Source organism: Elephas maximus, chromosome 4 (assembly GCF_024166365.1).
Source record: "Elephas maximus indicus isolate mEleMax1 chromosome 4, mEleMax1 primary haplotype, whole genome shotgun sequence".
NCBI lineage: Eukaryota > Metazoa > Chordata > Mammalia > Proboscidea > Elephantidae > Elephas > Elephas maximus.
The window spans coordinates 159600411-159613085 of record NC_064822.1 but is presented as its reverse complement, the minus strand read 5'-3'; the positions used below and the strand labels follow the sequence as shown (position 1 = coordinate 159613085).

The 12675-nt window shown below is 38.1% G+C and overlaps 1 protein-coding gene across 4 annotated transcripts in view; it reads left to right on the top strand.

Annotated features, from left to right (window-relative positions):
- CEP83 (centrosomal protein 83) overlaps positions 1-12675 on the top strand; it is a 159352-nt gene that overhangs the window by 130152 nt on the left and 16525 nt on the right. For all 4 annotated transcript variants that reach the window (XM_049884077.1, XM_049884078.1, XM_049884079.1 and 1 more), the window contains 2 exons: positions 9130-9205; positions 11430-11587. In XM_049884077.1, coding sequence (XP_049740034.1) covers positions 9130-9205; positions 11430-11587 — 234 coding nt within the window. The remainder of the gene's footprint in view (positions 1-9129; positions 9206-11429; positions 11588-12675) is intronic.

The following is a 12675-nucleotide window of genomic DNA, read 5'->3' as shown; positions in this document are numbered from 1 at the left end:
TGTGTAGTGTGATTTCTTTACTGCTGCTTCCGTGGGCATTGATTGTGAATCCAAGTAAAGTGAAATCCTTGACAACTTTAAGTTTTTCTCCATTTATCATGATATTGTCTGTTGGTCCAGTTGTGAGGATTTTTGTTTTCTTTATGTTGAGGTGTAATCCATACTGAAGGATGTAATCTTTGATTTTCATCAGTAAGTGATCTTTATTTTTAGCAAGCAAGGATGTGTCATCTACATATTGCAGGTTGTTAATGAGTCTTCTTCCAATCCTGATGCCGTGTTCTTCACATAGTTTAGCTTCTCAAATTATTTGCTCAGTATACAGATTGAATAAATATGGTGAAAGGATACGACCCTGACATACACTTTTCTTGACTTTAAACCATGCAGGATTCCCTTGTTCCATTCAAATGATTGCGTCTTGGTCTATGTACAGGTTCTTCATGAGCACGATTAAGTGTTCTGAAATTCCTGTTCTTAACAGTGCTATCCATAATTTGTTATGATCCACATAGTCCGATTCCTTTGTATAATCAATAAAACACAGGTAAACATCTTTCTGGTATTCTCTGCTTTCAGCCATGATCCATATGACATCAGCAGTGATATTCCTCATTTCACATCCTCTTCTGAATCCAGCTTGAATTTCTGGCAGTTCCCTGTTGATATACTGCTGCAAATGCTTTTTGAAATATCTAATTTTTTTTTTAATTTTTCTTGTGCTTTAAGTGAAAGCTTACAAATTAACTCAGTCTCTCACACAAAAATTTATATACGCCTTGCTACATGCTCCCAATTGCTCTCCCCCTAATGAGAGCCCGCTCCCTCCCTCCACTCTCCCTTTTCATGTCCATTCTGCCAGCTTCTAACCCCCTCTACCCTCTCATCTCCCCTCCAGACAGGAGATGCCAACGTGGTCTCAAGTGTCCGCCTGATCCAAGAAACTCACTTCTCACCAGCATCCCTCTCCATCCCATTGTCCAGTCCAATCCCTGTCTGAAGAGTTGGCTTTGGGAATGGTTCCTGTCCTGGGCCAACAGAAGGTCTGGGGGCAACGACCACTGGGGCTCTTCTAGTCTCAGTCAGCCCATTAAGTCTGGTCTTTTTATGAGAATTTGGGGTCTGCATCCCACTGCTCTCCTGCTCCCTCCCGGATTATCTAATGTGTTCCCTGTCAGGGCAGTCATCGGTTGTAGCCGGGCACCATCTAGTTCTTCCGGTCTCAGACTAATGTAGTCTCTGGTTTATGTGTCCGTTTCTGTCTCTTGGGCTCGTAATTACCTTGTATCCTTGGTGTTCTTCATTCTTCTTTGCTTCAGGTGGGTTGAGACCAATTGATGCATCTTAGATGGCCGCTTGCTAGCCTTTTTGAAATATCTGTAGAAAAATTTTACTGTCGTGTGATATTAATGATATTGTTCAATAATTTCTACATTCTCTTTGATCACCTGTCTTTGAAATAGGCATATAGATCTCTTCCAGTCGGTTGGCTGGGTAGCTATCTTCCAGATTTCTTGGTGTAGATGAGTGGACACTTCCAGTGGTGTATCCATTCATTGAAACATTTTAGCTGGTATTCCGTCAATTCCTGGAGCCCTGTTTTTTGCCAGTGCCTTCAGTGTAGCTTGGACCTCTTGCTTCAGTACCATTGGTTTTTGATCATATGCTACCTCCTGAAATGGTTGAACATGGACCAATTCTTTTTGGTACCAAAAAGAAAAAAAAATCCAAACCTTTTGCTGTTGGACTCATAGCAACCCTGTAGGACAGGGTAGAGCTGCCCAACAGAGTCTCCAAGGAGCTCTGGTGGATTCGAACTGCCGACCTTTGGTTAGAAGCAGTAGCATCTAACCACTATACCACCAGCGTTTTCCTTTTTGGTACGGTGACTGTGTATTCTTTCCATCTACTTTTGATGCTTCCTGCATCATTCAGTATCTTGTGCATAGAATCCTTTAGTACTGCAACTGGGGAGGCTTGAATTTTTTCTTCAGTTCTTTTAGCGTGAGAAATGCCGAGCAAATGTGTTCTTCCCTTTTGGTTTTCTGTCTCCACATGTTTGCACATTTCATTGTAATACTTTACTTTGTCTTCTCGAGCCACCCTTTGAAATTTTCTGTTCAGCTCTTTTACTTCATCACGTCTTCCTTTTGCTTTAGCTACTCTGTGTTCAAGATATAAAAATAATACAAGCTGAAATGTAATAATGTAGGTAGTTGGTACTTTTTGGTTATGACAGTAAGCCAACATGCTTGGTCAAGCAAAAAAAAAAAAGGCACCCTATTGGCTGACATAAATTGTGGAAAAGACAGGGGTAGTGTTGTTTTCGTGGTCACCTAGATGTAGGAACTCAGATGCGGTCAGATGAGTGTGGCTTCCTGCCTTTTTTCTGCTGCCTCCTTTTTTTTCTCCCTTTCTGCCTCCTGTGTCTGCTTCTCTCATACAGATTTCTCTGTGGGGTTGAGACTCTATGTTGTGACCCCAGAAAACAAAGTTCTTACTTGTCAAGTCAAATTAGAAAAATCTAGAGAAAGCTTTAAGCCTGTCTCACATGCCCATCCCTGGACCCATCACTGTTACCACCAGCCCACCGTCCTCTCCAAGGGAGAAAGATGTGGCAGCCTGCTTCCGTGACAGCCTTGGAAACCCTATGGGGCAGTTCTCCTCTGCCCTACAGGGTCCCTATGAGTTGAAAGAACTCGATGGCAGTGGGTTATAGTGAATACAAGGAGCCTTGGTGGCTCAGTGGTTCAGAGCTCAGCTACTATCCAAAAGGTCAGAGGTTCGAACCCACCGGCTGTTCCATGGGAGAATGATGTGGCAGATGGGGCAAGTATGCATATCAGCCTTGGAAACCCTATGGGACAGCTCTACTCTGTCGTATAGGATTGCTATGAGTTGTAATCAAATAGAAGACAATGGGTTTTTTTTTTTTCCATGTGAAGCTTTCCTTGTTTTTCTTAAGCTTTTGGTATACATTTGATTGAGTAAATATGGATTTTTTTTTTTTTTTTTTACATGTAATGGATATTTGGAGTCCCAGGTGGTACAGACAGTTAAGCACTCGACTAAATGGGTGACGGTTGAAACCAACCCAGAAACACCTTGGAAGAAATACCTCCAATCTGCTTACAAAAGGTCACAGCCATGAAAATCCTATGGAGTGCAGTTCTACTGTGCAGCACCTGGGCTTGCCATGAGTCAGAATCAACTAAACGGCAGCTGCTTTTTTTTTTTTTAGTGCTTATGTGCTTTTTAAAAAAACTACCATTTAATGTATCTTCCCTTCTATTTACACCTCGTCTTGATAGGAGTTATCTGTTGCATGTCATCTTGATAGGGAGCAGGAAATTCAGTACTTGGCCAATTCGACAAGTTCTCTCCCAGAATTTGAACTGTGAAGTAACTGATGGAAGGATATGTGGCAGAATTTAAAGGACCGGACAGTTCTGTGGTATGTCCTTCCCATTGTTTCTGTCAGTTATTCCAGTCTGGTTCTAGTTCTTCAGTTTCCTGCTGATTTAATGAGACTCATATCCTTCCAGGCAAGTCCCTTTTTGCTAATACTGGCCAGAGTGAATCTCCAGTGCGCACAACCTTGCTTTCAGCAGGTTGATATGAAGAGGCTACTGTCATTCTCAGGAGACATGTTCTAGGAATCCTTAACAATAGAGAAATCAAAAATATAACTTGCCATACTTGTCCTGTCTACTGCTTTTCCCTTGGTAATGTAGGCTAGCATTGAATAAGGAGCCAAGAGGTTACACTAGAGCCTGTGCTGCCCAATGTGGTATAATTATGCATATATGGTTATTTAAATTAAAAATTTTTTAAAGTAAAAATTCAGCTCCTTAGCCACACTAGCCACATTTCAAATGCTCAACAGGCACGTGTAACTAGTGGCTATCTTAACTGAATCTATAAATGGTTATAGAATATTTTTATCATCAAGAAAGTTCTATTGGATAGTGCTGCTGTACTGTAAGCTCCTTAATGGAAGGGTGTCTTTGTTATTCTCTGATGTATCCATAACACTTAGAACTGGGCTCAGCATTTGTAGGCACTCTTTAAATATTTGTTGAATGTTGAAATGACACACATCAGCTGCTTACCACAGAAAACCTAAACCATAATCATCACAGTTGGCTACCCTGTACTTTGAAGGGAACTTGGAACAGTCCCATCTTAGTGTTACTCCGAAGTTTCCATTTAAACTTTTGCATAGCTGCATTTTCTGTTGTGCCTTTGCCTTTTAGTCTACCTACCATTTCTACTTCCATTATTTCCATAATTACTTTTAAATTATAAAATACTTGATCTCATAGTTTCTCGTCTTTCAACTTACTCATCCTTCACTTCCGATTTCTCCCCACCATTTACCCATTAAAGTTCTCCTTTTAACAACTTGCATTGTAGCCTCTGGAATCCCTGTTCATTACCAATAAATTGCCTCCATGAACAGCTGCCACCTTTGCCATGAGACCAGAAGAACTGGATGCTGCCTGACTACCATTACTGAACATTTTGACCAAAGATTCCGTAGAAGAATCCTGATCTAAAGGGGGACAGTGCAGAACAGAACTTCAAATTATCATGGACTCCAGACTTTCTGGAGCTGTAGAGGCTGGATGAACCCCTTAAATAATCTTTAAACCTTAAACCAAAAGTATCCCCTGAAGTCTTCTTAACACCCAACAATACCAAAACAAAAAAACCAAAAAAACCAAACCTCTTGCCGTGGAGTGGATTCCAACTCATAGTGACCAGTTTAGCTTAACTACAGTAGTAAAAAAGGTCTGCCGTGAAGATTATGCTCTTTTAAGAACTATCTATATGGTGTCAAAATGACATGTCAACTATGACCCTTAGGGGGTAGTGAGCGTATGTTAGTAAGAGAGGAACAACTCAGAAAAGGAGGATGAGAATGGTTGCACAACTCAAAGAATATAATCAATGCAACTAAATTGTACATGTAGAAACTTGAATTGGTGATGTTTTGCTATGTATGTTCTCAACAACAAATAAAATTTAGGGGAAAAAATATTAGCATTTAAAATTAAAAAAAAATTTTTTTTTGTAATCTCAACTTCTATTTTTTAAATACACTCACTGAAACCTGACTTTCTCCTTGTTGCATATACCCTAGCAACCCTTTTAATTGGAGATTAGTCTTCCTTCCTCATTACTACAAATAAGAACCAAGAGAGGTAATTGACATTTGTGAACCTCATTCTTGCTTCTGGGCCACTGTTTGACTAACTTCAGTTGAAATGGCTTTTCCTTTGATATTAATTGCATCCACCTTATCCCTATCTTTTCCCTTGTCAATTACTGACCTACAGGCTGTTCTCCAGTGGTCACTGAGCACTTGAACATCTGGCTCAATTTTTCTTTGTTTTCTATCCCTTCCGTCATTCTTTGACCATAACGTTCATATTGTTGACCCATTCAGTACCTTAGACATGTTTCTTTTATCTTTACTCTGGCATTCTTTATCTTTATTCCACTTCAGTAGCCTATGCACCTAACCGTTTCTTGGACCTCGTCATCCCCTAGAACCAGTCACTTCAAAGACAAACATTTCTTTTACCCACTCCACTTGCACTGAATCTATTGAAACTGGTAGTCCTTGGACTCCTCTTTTTCTTCCAGTCTATTAAGCTGGCTCCCTTGCCTCCTATACAGCTTGGAGACTATTTGTCCACTAAAGGCACTTGTACTTGAACAAAGGCTACTGGATATGAATTCATTCAACTTCTATGTATCTTAGAATTTCTGTATTTTCACACATTCTTTCATTCCTTTCTATCTTACTGAAAAGACACTCTTCCCTTCACTTTCATAGTGAACAGTGATCTTAATCCTGCCCCCATTGTTTCCTCTAGGATCTTGCTTCGCCAGTTAACTTCTTCATCTGTATCTTAATTTCTCTACCTCAGACTCTTATTTTGCCTTCTAGGTCTAGCTCAAATTACATCTCTCTCCTGTAGCTTTTATCGATCCCCTAATGAAAATTACTTGCACTTTCTTTTTTGTACTTTTGTTTTTATTTATTTATTTATTGTGCTTTAAGTGAAAGTTTACAAATCAAGTCAGTCTCTTGTACAAAAACTTATATACACTTTGCTGTGTACTCCTAGCTGTTCTCCCTCTAATGAGACAGCACACTCCCCGTCTCCACCCTGTATTCCCCGTTTCCATTCAACCAGCTGCCCACATAGTCTCATGTGTCTGCTTGAGCCAAGAAGCTCACTCCTCACCAGTATCATTTTCTTATAGTCCAGTCCAATCCCCGTCTCAAGAGTTGGCTTTGGGAATGGTTCCAGTCTTGGGCTAACAGAAGGTCTGGGGACCATGACCTCTGGAGTTCCTCTAGTCTCAGCCAGACCATTAAGTCTGGTCTTTTGATGAGAATTATAGGTCTGCATCCCACGCTCTCCTGCTCCATCGGGGATTCTCTGTTGTGTTCCCTGTCAGGGCAGTCACCGACTGTAGCCGGGCACCATCTAGTTCTTCTGGTCTCAGGCTGGTGTAGTGTCTGGTTTATGTGGCCCTTTCTGTCTCTCGGGCTCATGTTTACCTTGTGTCTTTGGTATTCTTCATTTTCCTTTGCTACAGGTTGAGACCAATTGATGCATCTTAGATGGCCGCTTGCTAGTGTTGAAGACCCCAAACGCCCTTCACCAAAGTGGAATGCAGAACATTTTCTTAATACATTTTGTTATGCCAGTTGACCTAGATGTCCCCAAAAACCATGGTCCCCAGAAACCATGGTCCCCAGACCCCCATCCTTGCTATTCTGGCCTTCGAAGAGTTTGATTGTCTTCAAGAAACTTCTTTGCTTTTGGTTTAGTTCACTTGTGCTGACCTTTGCTGTATTGTGTGTTTTTCCCTTCACCTAAAATAATTCTTGTCTACTGTCTGATTAGTGAATACCCCTCTCTCGTAACCATCAAAGGATGTTTTCGTCTGTGTTTAAACTGTTTCTTGAATTCTTACTGTACTTCTGTTTTAAGGCTTATTTTCTTTTGGTTTGGTGTGACATGCCTTGAATATTCAAAAGCCTTCAAAAGAGATAACTGTTCTTAAATCTGCAGTACTGTCTTTTGAAATAATATCTACCTTTTTTGAATTCATTTGTTATTGGAATTTAAGAATGTTGGACTTCTTTCTAACCCTGATAATCTAAGTTCTATTAAAATTAATTTTATGTATGTTAAATTCCATCATCCATTGGAATCTAAACTGTAATGATCATGGACTGATTTTCTCCTAAAAAAATCTCCTTCATCAGTTGTGGATTCTGACCCAACACTGCTTTTGAAAAATATATTGTCTCCTATTTTTTTTTTTATAGTCTACCATGGTGGTGTTCCTATTCCTTTCATATTTTAATAAAAGCCAAACATTCTTTATCATTGGTTTCTTTGGCTTCATATTTGTATGTAGGGCAGTATTGTTTCTCTTTATATCTACATAATTTATTTAGAAAACATTCAGGTCATGAATGCTTTTTTAACTGAGTCTTATTTCTTCTGATTTACCAAGTGTTTCTAGATTCTGAACCTGAAGCAGGCTATACTTGTGGCCTAACTTTTCTAACTGTCGACCTGAGCTAGAACCCACAATATTCTCTATTATCATCTTTGTGATTTTGTAGAAAGAAATCTTTATTAACTCAGTAACCTAAAAGCACCAAGTTAATATCCATAAGCATTTAACGGAAGAAATGCACAGAAAGTTGGAGAGAATCAAAATATAGCTAGAATTATGAAATAAGAGTGTGACTGGTACTGACAATGAAGCAAAAGGAGGAGCAGAACTGGCCCTCTTAGATCCACAGTTTCTGGTATTCGTATGTAGATATCTCAGGAAGCAATGGTGTCATATTCCTGTTTTCTTTCATATTATGCTGTAAAATCATCTTACACATTTAAATGTCTAATCCAGGATTTGCTTTGGTTCATTCAATTCATCAACGAACATTCCTATTGTATTGAAAAGCTCTAGGTGTTGAGAGTGTTTTTATTCCAATAAATACATTCTAATTGGGCAGATAAGACATACTAATAATACCAAACTGTAAATAATGGGTGCCAAATGAATCATATTTGACTTAAGTGTTTGAAGAATTTTAAAAAGGGGGAGTTTGAGGAGCGATTCCTGCCAAACCTGATTAGTACAAAGTCTTCCTCATGAGCTTAGCCATTTGGTCTCCAGAGATGCTCTGCATTTTAAGGCTCTGAAAAAAAATATATTATTCCCTTCCAAGAGGATACAATTGTATGAGTGTTCATTCATCTCAGGGATGAAAAGCTCATAAAATATATTACAGAGTACAGTTTGGTGTCTTATATTAGATACTTTTAAATTCTGAATTTAAAATCACTAAAATGGCAGCATAATGAAGTGGGGCAGGGATACACTTATTTGGGTGTTAGAAGACCTGGGTCTTATCTTGATGTGGCTGCTTGGTGGTTATGTGATCCTTATCTGTAAACTTGGAATAATAAAGATTACTCTGCTTGTTTTCATGGAATTATTATGAGGAACTCATACAATTCAAATTGGTCAACACTAATTAAATACCTTTTATACTATAAGCGTCCTGGTAGGCTCAGGACACAAAGATGAGCGTGATCCGTACCATTAAGAAGTCTCATAGCCTAGCAGAATGAAGGTGAAGGAGAGTGTGTGTGAAAGCACTTTGTAAACTGTGGAATACTATATGCATGGCTTCTCCTGAATCAGGCTACTTTCTGATACCTTAGCAACACATTCTGTACTTTTTTAACCAAAAGTTCAGGTTGTTCCCTATGTTTATCAAAATCCTGCCCATCAGATTTTTATGTCCATGTAGTATTGTCCCTTTAGATATCCTTGATTTCTCATTTTCTAGATGCCCATAGTTTCTATATTTTCTTACAGCAAAAGCAGTAATTCATGTTACATTTTAGCTATATGTGAGTACAACCTAGCTGCTAGAAGTCTGAATCTTTATTGTATCTGCCACTCTGCACAGTACAGTGCCTGGTGTCAAGTAGGTATACAGTAGAATGGTTGCCTGATTCAGTGAATTTAATGAACTATGGATTCTTAATAATGCCTTTTGTGTGTTATAATTTTTAGGTTAAAACTTCAACAGCAATTTGTGAATATTGAAAATGCAGAGAAAGAAAAAAATGAAAATTCTGACCTAAAACAGGTATGATTTCAGCAAACATTTTGCATTTACCTTTTAAAAGTGCTTCTTTGAAGACCTTTGTTTTGCATCCTTATTTGAATTTTGCATATCAGTGTTCTGAAAATCTAATCACAATTGATAATGTATTGATGAAGTTGATATGTTGAGATAAAATGTTTAAAACCTCTTTAAGCATTAGTTTAATAAGTTTCTTTTGCCACCTGTTGTTTTTCTTAAGATATTTATATGCTGTGTGCTGTGGCCAACAAAGTGTTGTTTTTTTTTTTTTAAGTTAGAGTTTAAAGGATAGTATTTCAATATTCTGAGTTTAGAAAATAGATTGGTAAAATCATTCAGGTTTTAAGTTACTTGTGTGATTCATAACCTTACATTTCTTATTCCATGAGATATTCCTTACAATATCTCTATGAAATCAGAGAGTTATATATAGTTTTTGAAGAAAATTTGTTTTTGTTAAAGTCATTTGGGTTCAGGAAAGATTTTTCTAAAGTTGGGCGAAACATGGAAAAGCATTCTTTTCTGAATTCTATTGTCTTTAAAAAATTAATTTTACCTTTAAATTATGAAATAATATTCCATTTTTAGGGTGTATGCTTACATGCGAGCTAGTACTACTTCACATACGCAGTTTTATGGTTTCTAAGTCTTCACTAGGGGAGTGCAATGTTTGATGCTCTGAGAGAAGTTACCTGGTAATGTTGGCGTTGAACTTTCTGTCATCCTGTGTATATGGAGAGGTATTAAGGTCTTTGAAGGTTGTTTGTTCAGTCAGCTATAATACAGATTTAATATTTACAACTCCTATTAAAAAAAAAATTTTTTTTTTATTGAAAATAATGAATAGTTCTACATGGAGAAGCTCATTCTAAATTAGCAATCTGAGACATCCCATTTTACTTTATTCTGCTGACAGTTGTTCTTTGGACATACATACACAGTCTTATTTGACTTTGCTACCATCAGGGGCAGTTCTCTGTCCTGTAGGGTCGATATGAGTCCGAATTGACTCAACGGCACTGGGTTTTTTTTACCATCAGGAAGTAATGGAATTATTTCCCACTTATTTACTTGATTGCATAAAGACTCTGGTTTCTTTTGACCCTTGAGTCTCATGATGGGTTCTTTTGATTCCGGGGTCTCTTGATGCTCTTTGTTCCCAAAGTTCTCTCAGAAAGTGGTTAAGAAAGAAAAGAAAGTTAATGAAAAATGGGAATTTTTATTGCTTATTAATTGGTAAAATGGTTTGTGGGGGGAAGTAGGTCAAACTGTACCAAGTGAAGGTTATTTGGATATAACTTGAAAGCAGTGTGAATTTTTCTAGCTTGTTGTTCTTTAACTAGGCTCTGGCTGAGGATATATTATTCCTTTTCAAGAGGACACAATTGTGTGAGTGTTCATTCATCTCAGGGATGAAAAGCTCATAAAATACATTACAGAATACAGTTTGGTGTCTTATACTAGATACTTTTCTTTTAAATCCTGAATTTAAAATCAGTAAAATTGCAGCATAATCAAGTGATAATTAGCTACTACCTTTCATGAGAAAAAGTACTCCCAGATAAAGATAAATTGGAATGGGGAAAAAGCCTGAGTGACATTACGTGTTTTGATAAAGGATACCAAAGGCCAGGGACTCCCTGGCATTCAGTAGGTTTCTCAGAGCATCTTCTGCACAACAGTGGCCGTATAGAATGCTTGGAAACATCTTAAAAACCATGAGACAGTGATCCTTCCTGTACTCATGACGATCCCTGACTGCTCAGAGAGCAGAACTCTTGGAGGTGTTGCTGATCACAGGCTATCGTGAGAGTGGGAGAACAGATTTCCTTAGCAGCTTTCCCATCTGACCTGCTGTTAAAGTCTGTTCTTTCCTAGGAGGCTAGGGGAAGTCTCTCTAATGGTTGGACTCTTTTCTCACCTCCCTGTTCTCCTCCTACTAACCCTTCCCCCTACTACCAATACTACCTCTTCTGGCTTGCTTATTTGGGGAAGAAGAGAGAGGAATCAGCAGCTGACTGAGGGATGTGGTTCTTGACAACAACTGGTTATATTGAGATATAACCGTAGCTGCTGCTGTTTATAATTTCACTTAAGGTTATCTTCAAGGGCACACCAATTGGGTGGAACATTTGTGAGACAAGATGCTAAGTATGCTGTGCCCCTTCTCATGCCTTACTGCATTTGTTTATGAGCCTTATGTTTCTTTTCTTTTTTCTTTTTAAAGCAAATCAGTAGCTTGCAGATCCAAGTGACCTCACTTGCACAGTCAGAGAATGATTTGCTGAATTCAAACCAAATGCTGAAGGAAATGGTGGAGAGGTTAAAACAGGAATGCCGAAATTTAAGAAGCCAAGCTGAAAAAGCACGACTAGAAGTTGAAAAGTAGAGTGTGCTGTCTTTTATGTACAAACTATTTCTTCTTTCTGCTATTATTGTATATGGTTCTTTAGGGATGATTCCAATGTTAAATGTGTTTTGGGAACTGATCACAAATACCCTTTGAGAGTGTACAATGGTCTTAGGTAATGTACTTTCTATTCCAACAGAGTGATCTTTATGGGCTCTTGAATTGTTTTAAAAAAAAAAGTAAGATCTAGGGAAGAAGGCCTTTTAAAGTTCTGTCTGACCACAGCATTTTGAAAACCCTCAAAGAAAAACTTTTTCATTCATTGAGTAAACCAACACATTTCTTCAAATATTTAACTTATTGTTCTGAATGCCAGAGAACATGATTTTTTTTTTTTTTTTTTTTTCTGTTGGGTAGATTCACTTCCTAGATTTGGAACTATAGTCTCTTGGATTGTTCCCTTTAAAAAACTCATTTATTAATTTTTTGTCTTGAAATTTGTTAGTAGTAGACAGTATAGTAAATTGATAGAGAGTAGATGATTTTCCCTAGAGAAGGACATCACGCTTGGTAAAGTACAGGGTCAGCGAAAAAGAGGAAGACCCTCAATGAGATGGGTTGACACAGTGGCTGCAGCGAAGGGTTCAAGCATAACAAGGATTGTGAGGATGGCACAGGCCCAGGCAGTGTTTCGTTCTGTTGTGCATAGGGTTGCCGTGAGTCAGAACTGACTTGATGGCACCTGACAACAACGGATGATTTTGGTGATAGTCAAGGTCTTATATTCTCCGGAAAAATTTGTCTGGTTCTGGTAGAAAAACTATACTATTTTGTATTTGCTTTGTCTTTATAATCTACAAGTATTTTTCTTTTTAAATATGTTTTTCTGAAGACTACTTTGGGACATAAAATTTTTTCCTTCAGTTCTTACATTATTTCATATTTTAAGACTTGTCCATAGCTTCGTACATGGGATTAAATTTTGAGAAAAGGAAGTAGGCAAGATATTTGTCCATAATGTGACATTCTACAGGATCCAACTTATTTTGCTTTTATTTTGCAAAAAATAGAAGTTTGTATGCTGGAATCCTCAAGTGTTTGATTGAAATGTGCTTAAGAATTC